At 38.9% G+C, this 17,901-nt stretch overlaps 1 protein-coding gene across 1 annotated transcript in view; it reads left to right on the top strand.

The window, feature by feature from the left end:
* Nucleotides 1-1,836: 1,836 nt before the first annotated feature.
* GFRAL (GDNF family receptor alpha like) overlaps nt 1,837-17,901 on the top strand; it is a 33,707-nt gene continuing 17,642 nt past the window's right edge. The window contains exons 1-6 of the mRNA XM_039530828.1: nt 1,837-1,858; nt 6,790-6,924; nt 10,066-10,218; nt 12,018-12,431; nt 13,899-13,955; nt 15,562-15,892. Coding sequence (XP_039386762.1) covers nt 1,837-1,858; nt 6,790-6,924; nt 10,066-10,218; nt 12,018-12,431; nt 13,899-13,955; nt 15,562-15,892 — 1,112 coding nt within the window. The remainder of the gene's footprint in view (nt 1,859-6,789; nt 6,925-10,065; nt 10,219-12,017; nt 12,432-13,898; nt 13,956-15,561; nt 15,893-17,901) is intronic.

Below are 17,901 nucleotides of genomic sequence, written 5' to 3'. Positions count from 1 at the left end.
AAACTACTCAGAGATTTTCCAAAATGTGACTAAACACAGGTAAGAACCGCTTCCCCCAATCCTTCACCCCTCCAGGTTAAAAATCAAATTAAAGGACTGTGGAAGGAAGGAGCAGGAAAGTAGTAACAAAAAAATGGGAAAATGAATAAAGAATGGATCAGGTTAACAAAGGGAGAAATGAGAAGACAAAAATACTAAGGCAAGGCACAAGCCTTTAGCAAAGCTCCAGTGTATAGCTGTAAACTGGTCTAAGGATCTGCAGAGCCCCAGAGCTACCTGACCAGGGGAAAGAGTAGGAAAGTAGGCTGTGAATTGCCTCCCTCTCTTATGCTGCAGCTATTGGGAAGATCTGGGAGCAAGCATCCAGCCTACAGCTGTCAGAGAACCGAAATTCTGTTGTGCAAAGGATTTCAAAATTTGTTTTTTGTTCTGATTCAGAACAAAATTTCCATGAAAGAAAATTCAGTGTGTGTGTGGGGGGGGATGGAAATCACATAAAGCGTTTGATTTAGACAGAACTGCAATCTTCGATGGACAATGGTCCCATGAAAGTTTTTCTTACCCATTCTAATCCAATTTCTCCTGTCCCATTGTTCCAAGGGAAGATCAGGAATCTCCCATGCATTAAAGAGCCTCTTTAGGTATGGGGCTGGTGGTATGTGCCCAGGGACAACTCAAGAGAGCTCAGATACAAGAGCTGCCATAGCACTGGGGTTAGCTGTCATGTGTTATGCTGCATTTGCTTTAAGATTGAGTTTATTTGGTGCAATAACTGGCTTTTCACTGTTAATTTATAATAATTCCAGACATTGTCTCCTTAACATCTGATATGTTGCCTGGAAGTGTACCCAGTACATTTCAAGTTTTATCAGTACAGCACACCAGCTTAATGGGAAACTAACCAAGCTAAATTAACATTCTTTTCCCTCTTCCTCTTTTCCGAGTCCCTTCCTTCCAGGTCGGATGTTCTTTGTGCAGATATAAAAAAAAAGCAGATGTAAAGTAAAAGATGAAATCTTTATAGCCAAGCCCTAGGTTTTGCGCTATGCTAGCTACCCTGGAAAAGTTTATCCCTCCACTGTGTAGAAGTCCTGTGGGCACAATGCAACCACTACACTACAACCTGCACCTTTCAATATGTGCTGCTGTGGGGGATTCCCTAGTCTGCTTCTATGTCAGAGCTCAAATTGCAGCAAATCTTTCCCTTTAGCACCTGCAGTCATTTCTTTCAGCGCCATGCAGCATGTTTCTTTCCTAAAACTTGTTCTCTGCTAGGGACTAGAGTCTGGAGGTTCTTTTTCAAACACCACCACAACAGAATATGCTGCTGCATCATCTCATCGAAAGCACGTGCAGGATTTGCTCCTGAGAGGCAAACGGCCTTGACTTTGGTTTTCACGGTTTGCAACTGTAGAAAGTAACTTGGGCTTTTTGCATCCAAGAGCCATTTCCCTTGGCTGGATTAAGCCACCCGCATTATCATTCGCTATCTCATTGGCACAGGATTTGATCTGGTTAAAAACCCAGCCCCCACCAGCGTGTCCCTAGCGGGGGAAGAGGCGCATAGATCCAGAGGAAGGGGCAGCAAAGTGCTTAGCGATCCGCCCCCGCCCACACCTGTTGCGCTGGGCAGCCGGAGTCCAAAGGGGGCTGGGTTCTCCTGGTGCGCTCTGCTGGGCTGAGCGCTGCGCCCCGCTGCCCAATCGCCGCCCTGGGCTGGCAGCTGAGCGCTGTTCCGCCACCAGCGGTGCTGAATGCAGCCTAACACCTGAGCCGGTGCCTAGCGTCCACCTGCAATCCGCTCTGCTCAGCCCCAGCAGCCACGACAGCCGCACAATGAGCTCTCTCCTGTTCCTAGGTAAGTTCACCCGGGTTGTAAGTGCTCGGGAGGAGACAAAACCTGCTAACAGCCAACTTATTTCTGCAGCTCATCTGCATGCACCTACCAGTACCTCCCCCCAACCCCCGCCCCGTTTCACCGGGGTGGAACTCACCTGCAGGCTCCCGAGCTTTCTGCATCGCGCCAGGATGCACAGCTTGCTTGTGTGCATGGCTAACCCATGAATTAACCTCCTCCGTGGGCCTGCCTCTCACCTGGGAGGCACCCACGGGTGTATGCACCTCATTTGGGTGCATCAGCTCCCATCTGTTCATCTCATCCGTATCCATCTATTCTGTCTGCATCTCCCTTTTGTGCATTGCATCCTCCCGGGATGGTAACAGCTCACCTGTGTGCGTGGCTTGCCTTTAGAAGGGAGAAGATTTGCTCTCTTGTAAAAAGTAGTTTTACCTTTGTGTTCCAAAGTCCTCACTCTGATTGCATGTAGCTTTTCAAACCATTATTTACTAGCATCATGCCTTGTGGCTGCCTTTGCATGAAATAGCATCTTAAAAACGGGGCATGGGCTCGAACTGAACACAGAGATGTGTTTTTCCCTGGCTTGTATAGATTTGTATTTGATCCTCTCCAGTTTGAGAAGTCTATTCAGATTATCTCTCTGTTGAACATGGGATTTGTGATCTATGCTACTAGCCATCAGTGAAGTGAGCTTAATTCTCTCCACACCATTATTGATGCTTCATGTGTCAGATGAATTTCCCTTTCCTGGAGCTCATGCCTGATTTGATCCCTATTTATTTATTCTTGCTGCTGCTGGAAAACTGCAAGGCGTGGATGATGAGCAGGTGCTCACTTCACACTCAAGTGTGATCTCTAGGGCTGTACTTTGCTGATAGGGCACCTAACAAACTTATTCAAACGAGTCCCTGGTAATATGTTCAAGTCTGTAAACACCACACAGGAACAAGAGTGTTGTTTTGTGACCTAGCATGAGCATTGATAAGAAACTCAGCCATCAAGAAGACCTGCAAATGGGATGCCTTGTCTAAACAAACAGTCACTTGTTTGCTGAGTGGAAAGCATAAGTGCAGGTAGGACCATAAGAAGAGTTATTGACATTTCCCTATGGTTTTGAGTGGAAAAAGAGAAATCAATAAAGCAAGTATATAGGAAGCTAATTGAAGAGAATAAGATGAAATGCTGTTCCTATACATTTAACTCTTTGTTCGTGCTCATTTTTATCCTTCATTTTCCCACTATGCTCTGCATATCAGTACTCTCAAAGCCATTAACTTTCTATTCTGCAGCCTTAAAACAACATTCCAGGTAGTGACTTCTCGCCTTAGATCTACTAGCTTCAAGATTCCTGCTAACTTTTTAATGTCCGCAATATACGGTACATCACTCCCTTTTGTAGCCTACCCTTACTTTTGTATGTCTGTATAGCTAAAGCACTGGACCAGGATTCAGGCGATCCAGGTTCAATTCCTAGCTCTGCCAGAGATATCTTATGTGACCTTGGGCAAATAATTTAATTTCACTGTGCCTCAGTTTCCCATCTATAAGATGGAGATGATACTATTTCCTTTCTCTTGCCCTTTGTCTGTTTAAATTGTAAGTTCTTCAGGGCATGGACAGTCTCTTATTTCATGCATGCACAATACCAGGCACAATGAAATATGAATTTTGTTTGAGGCTTTTATGTGCTACTGTAATACAAATAATATTAAGTGTATTAGTTGTAATCTAGCTCCAGATAGATCCCCCTCAGGTTACTAAGAGAGGAGGTTGTGGTGGGACTTTCTCCTTGAATATCCAAAAAATCTGGAGTTCACTACTTACTATAACAATGACGACCGGCTGGGAAAATGTTTAGGGAAATTAACAAAATTAGGTGGGTCTATTGCACATCAGAAAGTTACAGTTACTGGCCCTAACTCATAGACTTTAAGGTAAGAAGGGACCATTATGATCATCTAGTCTGCAGGCTGCAGAATCTCTAATGTTGCATAGTACAGTGGAATCAAGAGATAATCTAGAGCCACTGTCATATCATTAGACATAGAGAAGCCCTGTGATAGGTTTGATGGCTTTATAGATTTTGATAAGGCAGCTCAGTTTAGTGGGAACCAGAATGGGCTGGTAAAGGCTGGGTTCTGAAGGGCTAGGTCAGCAGGAAGGAAGTTAAAGACACAGTGGCCATGTTCACAGAGCTTTGGAGGCGTGGAACCCAGCTGGAGTCTTAAGTCCCCCCACTCCCCACTGCAGAGTAATGTCTGAATTGTCCACTCAATTAGGCCCCCTTCCCAGAGAAGTTTCTGTGACCGTGATTCTCCACTGGCTTACCCCATCAAAGTGTGTGCAAAATGCTTTCAAATCAGCAGTAGGTCTAAAGGCACAGGTGTAAACGACTTCACAAGCAGGTATCAGAGGGGGAGCCGTGTTAGTCTGGATCTGTAAAAGCAGCAAAGAGTCTTGTGGCACCTTATAGACTAACAGACGTTTTGGAGCATGAGCTTTCGTGGGTGAATACCCACTTCATCGGATGCATGTAGTGGAAATTTCCAGGGGCAGGTATATATATAAGCAAGCATATATATACCTGCCCCTGGAAATTTCCACTACATGCATCCGACGAAGTGGGTATTCACCCACGAAAGCTCATGCTCCCAAACGTCTGTTAGTCTATAAGGTGCCACAAGACTCTTTGCTGCTTTCACAAGCAGAAGACCATAAACAGGTCCCTGACCCACAGCTGGTATATATGGCAGTTGGGGTTATCCCTCAGGGGAGGTGGTATCGTCCGCCTTGTCCCAGGGACAGGCTTGGGTTCCTTCTGACTGAATGCAAGCTGCAGAAAGACGACTGAATGGGCGATACCGAGCAGAGCTAGCTGTCCTGGCTATGAACTCAGATTGGATCCAGCAGCTGGGAAGGATGTACGTGAATTCCTTTCCTCAATACCAGCTCTGTTAGCTTAAGGTAAATGTATGTGACGTCATTAACGAGATAATAAATATTGGTGCACCTGCCAGTGATGGAAAGTTAAATGTTAATACACTTGTAAACCCCAAAATTCCCTATAGTAATAACATTGCCTCACAACACAGCACCATTTCCACAATAGATGACATCAGTGCTAAACAGTAGCAGTTGTTTAAAATTGTTCTCTTATAGAACCATGTTAAATGTGTGAACGTCATCCCAGTGCAGAGGGCCTGGGGAAGCCCCTGGAAAGCATTAATTGCCCTTTTCAGTCTTGGGTTAAGGAGCACAGAGCATTCTTCGAATGCACACATAGAATTCCATGAATGTCACCTGGAATGAACAGTAATCTCTGATCCTCTGAGGAACTGCCAATGAAACCACTCTCACAAAGTGCTCAGCTACTTGCCCAATCAAGCCCTAAATTAATGTCTGAAAGTTAATTTAACAGAAAAATTAAAATAACCCGTTATCATACTAAAGGTAGTTTTATCATAGGAATGCTGATTAAAGCGTTAGCTCAGACCTGTCTCTTCTCCTCCAGCAAGGCCAATCTAATTTCCTGCTGATAAGATAAGCAACAGGAGACATTTAGATATAAGTCTCTACCAGCAACCAACACCTTAGTCTTCAGTTTTTCTGCTAGGTATGCAGTTCAAAAGCAGGCTTTACGTTCGGTATATTTGGTAACGCTGAAAAATAATTTGAAATTTTATTTTTTACCCAAAATTCATGCATTTTCCCCCAAAGAATGTAAATAGAACGAAACGTTTTATGTAATAAGAAGCACACTGAATCATCGTTCAGTTCTACAGCTGTCAAAAAATCTGTAATATTGCTTGATATGAGTGAGTGTCCTGCAGCATCTGGCTTTAGCAAACTGCAGTGGATGTTTCAGAGTGGTAGCCGTGTTAGTCTGTATCAGCAAAAACAACGGGGAGTCCTTGTGGCACCTTAGAGACTAATATATTTATTTGGGCATAAGCTTTCGTGGGCTAAAACCCACTTCAACAGTTGCAAGGAGTGAAAAATACAGTAAGCAGTATATATATATATACAGCACATGGGAGTTGTCTTACCAAGTGAGGGGTCAGTGCTAACAAGGCCAATTCAATTAAGATGGAAGTGGCCTATTCTCAACAGTTGACAAGAAGGGGTGAATATCAAGAGAGGGGAAATTACTTTTGTAGTACTAACGAGGCCAATGCAATCAAGATGGATGTCGCCCATTTCCAACAGTTGACAAGAATTGAATTGACCTTAATTGAATTGGCCTCGTTAGCACTGACTCCCTATTTGGTAAGGCAACTCCCATCTTTTCATGTGCTCTGATATATATACTGCTTACTGTATTTTTCACTCAATGCATATGATGAAGTGGGATTTAGCCCATGAAAGCTTATGCCCAAATACATTTGTTAGTCTCTAAGGTTCCACAAGGACTCCTCATTGTTTTTGCAGTGGAAGTGAAATCTGGTGTTCCTATGTCTTTAATACTTCCCTTTTACTTTAACCCTTTGTTTAAGGGCTGCAATGCCCTTACATTTCTGTATTGCCATGAACTGATGAAGAAAGTGGTTCTTGAAAGCTTGTATAACATTATTTTTTCCATTAGGTCAGACAGAAGATCCTGGGTCAAATTCTGGGCTCACTTATGCCAACACTAATCTGAAATGACACAACTGAATACAATGACGTTACTCTAGATTTACCCTGAGAGCTCCCATTGGATCAAACTTAAGACACTGGAGTTGTATGAGTGCAAAGTCTGCCTAATCACAATTGTTTTGTGATTGGAAAAATAATAGGAAATTTTGTATATTGCTAAGTAATAAAAAGCGACCTCATTCATTTGTCATTACATGCAATCTACAATAAATTGCATTGTACAATTCGTAGCATGAATGCTAGGAGGCAGACGTTTACCTGTAATACTAACTAATCATTATTATCTACTTTTACAGTATTAGTTGTATACTTCAAATATACATCTGCTTCCCAGACCACTGACTGTCTGCACCTGAGAGAGCAATGCATTCGTGCTGCAAATGGATGTGAAAGTGTCTGGAATGTAATTGAAGATGCCTGTAATATTTCAGGTACAGTTACAGTGCATACTGCAATGATTTTTTGATTGATATAAATACAACAAAATTCTTTGCCCATATTATATCAGTTTATTTTATATCATATTCTGGTCTCACATGAGTGTAGAACTGGAGTGACTCCACAGGTGTAAAAACTGTGCATGTGACAGCAGAATCAAAGATAATTACATGCCTAGGGATTTCAGGACCAGGCCTAAAATTGTGAAGTCCTTAGTAGGGATCAAATTCTGCGCTCAGTTTCACTCATGCAAACTCATTTTCAGTGCAGCGAATGAGGTTTCAGAGATCAGAATGTGAACCCCAGTCAACAAGTTCAATCCAAAGGGAATTTTGATACCATATAAGAGCTGAGTAAAAACTAAGTAACGATTCCAGACTTTAGCCCTCAACGTTCTAAACTTGAGAATCATTTTCCAATAAAATACCATCTTCTGTAATTCAGCAATAATACAGTAGTGCACTTCAGGCAATGTAATTGTTACTTAGAATAATTTTGAAGTAATATTAGAATATGAAATAAATAAATTCTGACAAGCCTGAAAGACATATGCAGAGGTGTCATATTAATGCTGTTCAGCTAACTTGCACCAACATGTCAGAATGAATCATTTCTAGGGAATGATAATACAATAAATTGCAGGTGCTGAATATGACTGATCTCCCTTCAGTTGTTTAATGCATAACACAGATTTTCACCTACACGAGAGCAGGAAATCAGTCTCACTGTCTCTGCGTATTACCTTAAGGAATAGGAAAATCATTTTTATAAACAGTTTAATACTTTCTACAGAATTGTTTATATACATAAAACACTCATATTAGTGCCAGTCACAAGATTATTTTAAAACATTTTCAATGAAGAATGATGTTGAGAATCTTTGGTTTTCAATAAAAAGCCAAACAATTTTCATTTAAAAAAAATTAGGGAGAAACATTTTGATGCAAAACAATCACCATTTTTGACTAATTCTAATATATACGATTAGTGCATCCAAAGGCTCATGGAGCTTTGTTCTAGGTACATCTTATCTCAATAAAATATGATAATTTGTAATTGGGGATGAATCAGGTAATACTTGTCTGACTACTACCAGTAAAATAATTGGCCTGAAACTCAGCCTAATCTCTGTTGTAAAGCAAATATGAAACTTTTTAATAGCTCAGCTCAAAAAGTTCTCCACTCTTGCTGCTTATTGTCTTCTTGAACCTACCACATAAAATTCCTTCTGAGTCAGTCAACAACCCATTTCTTTTTAAATCTATCCTAAAAACTCACTTCTTCTGTGTGGACATTCAGTGTTAGCTCCCCAAATATAGTGAATATGGGGAAAGAGAGACTAAATGATGGGGTGGTCGTCTATAAAGGCTTTATTGGCATGAGTGTGGAGTGACCTTCATTGCTGATATTTGGTAAAGCCATGAGTGAGTGCAAACACTTAGCCCTACCAGTGGAGTAGCACATCACACGTCAGGGGATTTCTCTGTGAACTAGATTTAAGATCATATTTTGTCCTTCATCTTCAAATTAAACTCCCATTGACAATGATCTTCTGCTTGTGGCTGGGGGACAGATTATGACCTAAGAAGTGTCAGCCTCAGCTATTTGTCAGAAATTTTGCAGTCATATTTACACAAATTGTGTGTGTGTGTGTGTGTGTGTGTGTGTATATGTATATATATATAAGCTAAATCATTAGTAGGTACCAAAGCTGAAATTATGCCTAGATTTTAAATCAGAGGGCATTTTTGTAAGTGCCCTTGTTATATATATAGTTGTTATATATATAGTTGATAGTTGGAATGTGTTATCTTCTGCTAATCAGTAATAAAAGGAACAAGAATTAAAAACAGCATCAAAAATATGTTTGCATACTCATCACACAGCTGAATCAATACTGTATAAACACAACAGTACAGATAGTAGAAACATACTTGTTTAGTACATGGTCTAACTTGTTATAAAAAGCCTGCTTAATCCTCTTGTGCCACATGATTTTTGACTTCATTGGAGCCAGGGTTTCACCCTGATATCTGATATTTCTATCTATGTCATGGTAGCTGAATGCCTTACAGAAATTACCCTTTGTCCCAAGTGCTCTAATAAGAACGTAAGAATGGTCATACTGGGTCAGACCAAAGGTCCATCTAGCCCAATATCCTGTCTACTAACAAGGGTCAATGCCAGGTGCCCCAGAAGGAATGAACAGAACAGGAAATCATCAAGTGATCCATCCCCTGTCGCCCATTCCCAGCTTCTGGCCAACAGAGCCTAGGGACACCATCCCTGCCCATCCTGGCTAATAGCCATTGTTGGACCTATCCTCCGTGAATTTATCTAGTTCTTTTTTGAACCCTGTTATAGTCTTGGCCTTCACAACATGCTCTGGGAAGGAGTTCCACAGGTTGACTGTACGTTGTGTGAAAAAATACTTCCTTTTATTTGTTTTAAACCTGCTGCCTATTAATTTCATTTGGTGGCCCCTAGTTCTTGTGTTATGAGAAGGAGTAAATAACACTTCCTTATTTACTTTCTCCACACCAGTCATGATTTAACTCTCTCTCTGCTTCCTAAGAGCACAGATTTTGGAGCTATTTTATCTTCATCATCATTATTCTGGAAAGGCTATATGGATTTCACATTTATTCCTAAGTGTGGCAATGACATACCAACATGCTTAGTACTTGCAGTAGGGAGTAGTTGAGGGTCAGCTAGTGAGAAGGCTGTGCCTTCTGCTCCTGCAAATCCCACCTTTGTCACTTACTCTTCAGTTGTTCCTGATAAGCACAATTGGCATGCTAAGCCACCAGTGAAACTGACCCAATAAGTGTACTACATTTATAAGTAAAAAATATAGTAAAGTATGTGCAATTTTTGTCAAAAGTAATTGTTACAAACAGATTATATGCCCTCGAAATGAGAACTTAAAATAGACATTTTGGCAATGGGTCAAAAATATGCATCAATAAATGAAGACAGAATTGTACCCACAGCTTCATCATGTCATCCCAAAGATGATGTTAAATTTGTGGATTATGATATATTTAGAAACAAAACCATCTTCTCTTTTATTGTACTGCAATTGACTTGTTGAATAAGTATTAATAAAATTATGTTCTTGATAACAAATTTAGGTAACAGCTGCAAGGCAAAAGATTCAGTTGGCTGTAATACAACCATCCAATTCCTGGCTGACCAGTATCCACAATTTAAAGACTGTATCTGCACCAAAGATGATTTTTGTAGCATCAAACTGTTGCTTGGGAAACAATGTGCTGTTAAAAAAGGTAAATAACGTACCTAATGCCTTAATAATACAAAATAATGGAAATGGAATTTTAACTATGTCTGAAAATAGAACGTAATCCCTCATCAGAAGGAAGTCTTATAGTTTCCAATTCCTGTATGAGTCTCAAATTTAAAAATCTCCCAACAGACTTTTTAATGTTATTTTGCCTTTTCTAAAATACAGTAGAACCTCAGAGTTATGAACACCAGAGCTATGAACTGACCAGTCAACCACACCCCTCATTTGGAACCGGAAGTGCACAATCAGGCAGCAGCAGGGACATAAAAAAATTTAGTACAGTACCGTGTTAAATGCAAACTACAAAAAAAAAATGAAGAGGAGCATTTTTCTTCTGCACAGTAACATTTCAAAGCTGTATTAAGTCAATATTCAGTTGTAAACTTTTGAAAGAACAACCATAATGTTTTGTTCAGAGTTACAAATGCTTCAGAGTAACAAACAACATCCTTTCCTAAGGTGTTTGTAATGCTGCAGTTCTAGTTTATTCACATCCCTAAGTATATATGAAGATTATGTTAAATAGCTATTTTAAAATCAATAATACCAAGGAAAGTCAGAGAAAAAACAGGTAATTCAAATTTAAGGCTGATAATTCTTCATTTAACCTGTTCTGATATGACTAAACATTGTAGAACATATAACAATATATAGAATCAGATCCTGCAGTCCTTGTTGAACTCCCATTGAAGGCAATGGGCTCAATTCAGCAATCCTTGTTTGTGATGACTAACCCCTTAAACTTCAACTGGACTACTTGTGTGAGTAAGTTCTATTCAATATGAGTAAGATTTGGAGACTCTGGCCTAAGGAGAAGTCTCCTTAAATAAAGACTACAGGATTTGAGTGTGTCAAATCAAATCAGATAATAAAGTAAATGCTAAGGACCTGATCTTGCATTCCTTACTCAAGATGGCAGGACTGGAAACCTAAGGCCTGAAACTGACTACTTTGAAACTATCAGAGGGGTAGCCGTGTTAATCTGGATCTGTAAAAAGCAACAAAGAGTCCTGTGGCACCTTATAGACTAACAGATGTATTGGAGCATAAGCTTTCGTGGGTGAATACCCACTTCGTCAGACGAAATTTCCAGAGGCAGGTATAAATATGCAGGCCAGAATCAGTCTGGAGATAACGAGGTTAGTTCAATCAGGGAGGATGGGGCCCTCTTCTAGCAGTTGAGGGGTGAAAACCAAGGGAGGAGAAACTGCTTTTGTAGTTGGCAAGCCATTCACAGTCTTTGTTTATTCTTTGAAACTGATGATTGTTTTTCCTCAGTCAAATGGAAGGATGATTGTTCCCCTCTTGATTAATTATTTGGGGCCAAAGGGACAAATTGCTCCCTGGTGCAATTTAAATGAAATTAGCAGAGTTGCATCTTGGCTGAATTTTGCCCATATACCATAATTCTATCATGACATATGCAGTAATTTCAGTCAGAGCTCTGTGTATATTATCTAATGCCCATTTATGTGCTAAACTAGATCACAGGTTATATTATACAGACTTTTGAGGACATACTAAATATAAAGAAGACTTAGTAATCTGCAAGAACCTGAAATGAGTATGTAGTTACTTGCTATTGACCAGCTTCCATAGGAATCATCCAAATTAGTTAATCCATAATCAGTGTTGTATAATTCAGTTTATTGTACTGATTCTTAGGGGAATTAACTTTGTCACCAAATTTGTTTAGCTATGACTATAAAAGTAATTGTAGGATTCAGCCTTACATGTGGTCTTTCCAACATACATCTTTGTCAAAATCTATCTGTACAGGGCATTTGGAGCCTTCACTAAGCCCAGCTATCCAATTAAATTTCATGTCGCACTCAAAATCCAAAGGCATTCAACGCACCGGGGAATCAGAAAATGACTGCAGTATTGCAAAGCAAAACTGTCGAGAAGACCATAACTGCTTTATGATGTATAAGAACTTTCAAAGAGTTTGCAGAGCAGAGGTGGCAAAATGCAGCCTCCAAATGGTTGGGCAACAATGTTTGTCAGCGTGGAAGGAGCTGAGGAAAACAGTGCTGGGGAACTGCAAGTGTTCAGAACCAATTCAAAAAAGATGTGCTAAAATATGGAAGAGTATCTTTAATAACACTTGTTTACAGTACATGCAGGAGAATCAAGCTTTTACTATGAGGGGAGAAGACTATGATGATGAGAGAAATCAGGGCATTCATCCAGGTTAGTGCTATTCAGGGATACCTTTAAAAGTTAAAATTATGTTTTATTACAATTCAAAAGCTGTGTAAAACTGTGTCTTTATATGTGTAATTGACTCCAGTATTATCACATCTGTGGGACTGTCTGTATATTTTATTACTTATTTGCAACTGAATGTTGGGAAAAGGAGAATTTTAGGAAGCTGATTATATGCATGTGAATAATTTAAATAGCTTATCAAGTGGTAGGTGAAATCGTAGTTTGAATGATTGGAATAATTTCCTAATATGTGTTTATATGGCACTTAGCACAGGGGAATTCTGGTCCTGAGTGGTGCCTTTCAGAGCCACTGATAGTACCAGAACTAGGTGAGTAATTGTTTTTTTGGTTGGGAGTCTGGACCAAAAACTGAGGAAAAAATATTCAGTTCAGGTCAGCCTGAAACTGATTTTTTTAAAATTTTTGTCACTGACATGAGAAACTTAAAATATCATTTCAGAAACACTTCTGCATGTTTCCAAACAAAATTTGCTCCCCTGATCAATCCTAGCTGAGTGAAATTGACATTCTTGCAATAGCTGCAGTGAAACTCACAAGAAAGTCAATTTCACTCAGCAGCTGCTGGGTTCCCAGAGCCTGTGGCTTCAAGGAAGCCCCATGAGTAAGGACTGCCCTGAGAGTCAGGGGTTTCAGGGCTTCAAGTATACAACAGGGTTCCTGGAAACCCCGGCATGGGGAAGCTGCCCGGGAGCCAGGGACCCTGGTATCACCATTGTCCTCAGCCCTGGGCAGTCCACTTGGGAGATCTGCTCTGAAGTCACAGAGTCGATCAGCTCCAAAACACTCAGGGCTGTCTCAGCTTGCAGGCTCTCTTTCGTGGAGCTGTGCACCCTGGAACACTGTGTTTCAGTAAAAGTTTAATCAAATCTGCAACAGACTCAGTGAAATATTTCAGTTCAGAGAATCAGCATTTCCTTGTGAACCTGTAACAACCATCTTCTAACTACTAATACATAATAATAATAATAATTAACTATTAATATAGTTTTGTATGGAAATACATGTATTATTAATGGGGCAATATTTTTAACAATTGCTGTATACATTCATAAATTTTGGCTACCATATTTATATTTAGCCATAAGGGTCCTGGTTTTCAGAGGTGCTAAGCACCCAACAGTTCTCATTGAGGTCCCACACTTGTAGGCCACATAGTCAGAGAGAAGAGTGATGTTCTCAATAGCAATGAAGAAAGATCATGTGAAGATTTGCTTTAATATCTCTAAACAAACATAATGAATCTTTTAGAGCTTTTAGAGCAAATTGGCAAGTCTATTTGACTAACCTAATTTATTTTTTTCACTTTACTTTTATTTGAAAGGTTTTGCTAGCATTAGAGTCAATAAAGTTTTACATTAAAGCTCACAACAAAGCTGATGTAATTTATCAATGTTACATATATTCTCTGTATGTATCTTTTTCTTCTAGATAATATTAACATGGAAACTAAGTTACAATGGAACTTATCTGCTCTTTCCAAACTTGGTAAATTTGAATTTATTTTATTAATTTATAAATCATATTTATTGTTTTTGTTTCAGTCTGTGATAGTGGGCAATGTAGCCGCATATAGATTAAATAATAATAACAACATTTAACAAACATACTTAAAATTTGAGATTTAGTGAACCCCAAAGATTTGCAGATAGATTTCTGTTCAGATAAGGATACAGAAGTTCATAATAAAAAATCTTGATCCCATTTAAGCCAATGGCAATTCTTCTGATTTTGTCCCATTCAAAAATTTTAAAATAAAAAAAAAAGATCTGAACATTTCAGAACATAAAGGTTTAGGTTCAGATCTGTCGAAGAATAGATGCAGGTTCCAATAACAGGAGATTGTTCTAATTTTATCTGAATTAGCTTCCTCGTCCATTAAATATCATGGTTAGAAGAAGGTGCATAAGTAATAGTTAAGACATTTCTCTCACTCTTACAGAAGTCACCATTAAAATGACAGCATTCTGGACTATTGTAATAAAAATACATTAATAATATTTATTTATCAACAGTCACAACACTATGGCATGTCCCTATACTTTGCATTGCAAATAAAGACCAAATCCTGTAAGGTCCTGGGTGCCCTTTATGAGGTGCTGGGTTCTCTGAAATAATACGAAACTCAGCAGGAGACAGTCAGGACCTTGCTGGATTGGACCCTAACTGTGATATTACGATTGATAAAGATAGTACGAGAAGAGCACTGGGCGTTCACAGATGAATACGTAAACAAAGGGTCTGAAACAAAGAGCTTACTTTCTATGGCTGCAATTCTGGCTCCGTTGAAGTCAACAGCAAAGTATCCATTAACTTAATGGAGACAGGATTTCACCCTCAATGTTTCAGATTACAAAAATTTTCACTAAGGCAGAGTTAAGGTTGCCTGGAAGTGTCTCATGCTCTTCCAGAATGTTGAGGTCAGCAAAGCTCAGATCTCTGAAAACAGGGAAATAAAGAGATGAGGTCATTCAAACTTAAATTTCTGAAAAACACACCAATAATTAGTGAAAATTCTGTATGTGCTTCAGACTTTTTGATGGGTTGGGATTTTTAATTATTCAGCTCTATAAAGTAACCTTAACTCCGATGGATCCTGCATAACAGCAGTGCTAAATTAGGAAAAAAGTTTCCAGTGTCAAATTCTAACCCTGAAGAATTCAATGGCAAAATTTGCCTTGATTGCAAAAGGATGGGCATTTGACCCTTAGGCTGAAATGGATGTTTCTGTAGAGAACCCTCTGGATCTCACCTTCTTAATCTTTACACCCCCATTACACATTTCCAGCATTTTATTATTAACAAATAGTGAGATAAGTTGGATTTATGTCCTAATCAGTTGTCTCTACAGCTGACAGAGAAGTTTTAGTCCTCCCCACAAAAAAATATAAATAAAAATGGGGTACAGAGGGGAGAAATTATTGCACTAATGTGTATCAATTTTTGGACCAGCTCTAATTTTTATAGATCTTTCTTGTATAGTTAAGACTTGATCCTGCAACTGCTTTCAGAATCCAGAAGCACAAAAAACAACCACTAGATTGATCTTTATATTTATCTTCATGTATTTTTTTAAATGTATTATTCCTTTTAGAATACACAGAGAATGGAACCTGTTTTGATGTAAACAAGGAGTGTATTGAAGATGAAGTATGTAATAAACAGTTATCTCTGTACCTCAAAGTTTGTTCAGTAACTAGAAAGCAGTGCAACATGGAACAATGCCAAGCAGCCATAAGGTTCTTCTATCAAAATATGCCTTTTAATGTTGCCCAGATGTTGACATTTTGTGACTGCACCCAGCCTGATGAATCTTGTCAGCAAGCCAAAGAACTTCTTCATGGCAAGCCGTGTGCAGTCAACATAGTTCCCCCTCCTTCGTGTCTAAATGTAATTCACAGGTGCCAAGACAATGAATTGTGCAGGTAAGTAAAAGAATTATTACTTTATTTAACTTTTGCCTGGTAACGTGTGTGTCAATAACAATGAAGAAAGGTGATAGATATAATAACTCTTTACACACACACACACCACAGAATGATTTTCTTCATTATAGTTACTTGATGGCATTGATGGTATCTGAGAACAAGTATGCCTGCAAAGAAATCTTTCTCTAAACCTTATAAGCAACAACAATCTTTTAACTTTCCTATTAAAATAAATCCTTGGCCATCGGGGCACTTCCTGAGTGTCACTATACACAATGGACACTCCAAACTTCACAATTACAGTAGGTTTAGAACTCAGATCATCCTACTAAAAAGCACATGAGCTTAAGGGAAATCTCAGTTACTAATATAGGGACTATGACACACAGCTGAGAAGTTCTGATTCTGGCCAGGAAAGGAAAGTGCAAAGCATATAAATTAACCAGTTCACTACAATATTTATGTGGATTGTTTTCACTTTCTACCCTAAAAAGGAATATTAATATGTTCTTTATCACATGGCACAGACTTTAGCAATTCCTGAAAACATGGATCTGTTCTAAAAAGTGATTGTAAAAATGGCATTGCAGGTTCTAATCTATTTGATTCTCAAAGACTTCCATATCAGTGGCATTCATTTTGCAAGTAAAATGCAGGGTTCTTTCTAACTGTGAGCCCTGAAAACTCAGTCTGGGTTTTATATTTCTTGTCTATCAACACTCATAACAAAGTTTCTGACAGACAAATTATGCGCTCAGAGATTTTCAATCCCACTCGCTTCAGTTTTTGTCCTGGGGAATGCTCCTTTGCCTTCAAATGGTTTGCACGAAGCATGCAGCTGACTGGGCAAAGTTTGTTTGGTGAAATTAATTATCCGTTAACCCAGTAATCTGACCCTTTGCACCCAATTGTTGCATAAGGAAAATGGTCTAAATAAGAAAACATTTTCACTTATTTATTTTTGTCCTTTTCTCCTTCCAACAGACTATGTGATTATAACCCCCTGTGTGTGATAAAAACCCGCTGTGTCCATAAACAATCAATCACGCAGAGTGAGCCAGCTTTTGGATTTTATTTCATATTATTTTACAAAATAGTTAAGTGAGAAACAGCTGTAGGATTGGCCTGTACATACAGCGCCACTTAAATATGACCATAATTTGGTGGGCAACTGGCTCGCTTTAGATTTCAATGTGGTCATTCTAGCACTATGGGACAAGACCTGAAATTCATCTAATAAATTAAGCATGCTGTAAATTAACCTTCAATAAAGAGAACAAGGATCACATTCAGCTCTGCCATAAGCAAGTTCAATTCAAATTGACGTCACTGGGGGTTGCACTTTTTTATGCCAGGTTGAATTGTGTGTGTAGGAGTCTAACTGGAAACCATATTTAGCAGAGACTTGTTGAATTACCCATTGCTCTTGAACATTAATGTTTGCTAACATTAACAATCAGTAGAGATAAATATCAGAATTACACTGTGAATTATATTTAGCTGTTCCTATAAATTATGAGCCTGAACAAAAAAGTGTGCCATTAGCACAGAAATGACAGCTCCTTTGACTGAAACCTTGAATTGTGTAATGTAAGTGCTGTGTAATTGAGTCCTACATTGAACCTTATAAGGTATCATCTTCCAGACATGCTATTTTTTAACAGCCATGTGAAATCAGTACTTAATTCATACAATAGTCTCCAGCTATATGGGATGCCATATTTTAATGGGTCAATGCCCAACACTTTAGAGTCTGATCCAATATCTTTCTAATCCATATCGATTATATTACATATAATATATGTAATATAATCGATGTAATATAATCAATATGGATTAGAAAGATATTAATCAAAGGTTTTGTAACAGTCCTGTTAAGAAAATAGATAAACTATAATTGTTAAACATTGGCACATCAAGGGCTATTTTTATTCTACCCAACATAGTAAATAAACTGTCATATGGGATCATTGAAGTGAGAAAGAGGAACCAAATTAGTCCTATTT

The sequence above is a fragment of the Mauremys reevesii genome, linkage group 3, assembly GCF_016161935.1.
Source record: "Mauremys reevesii isolate NIE-2019 linkage group 3, ASM1616193v1, whole genome shotgun sequence".
In the NCBI taxonomy this organism is placed as follows: domain Eukaryota; kingdom Metazoa; phylum Chordata; order Testudines; family Geoemydidae; genus Mauremys; species Mauremys reevesii.
The sequence above is the reverse complement of the archived record's forward strand: the minus strand, read 5'-3'. Positions and strand labels throughout refer to the sequence as shown.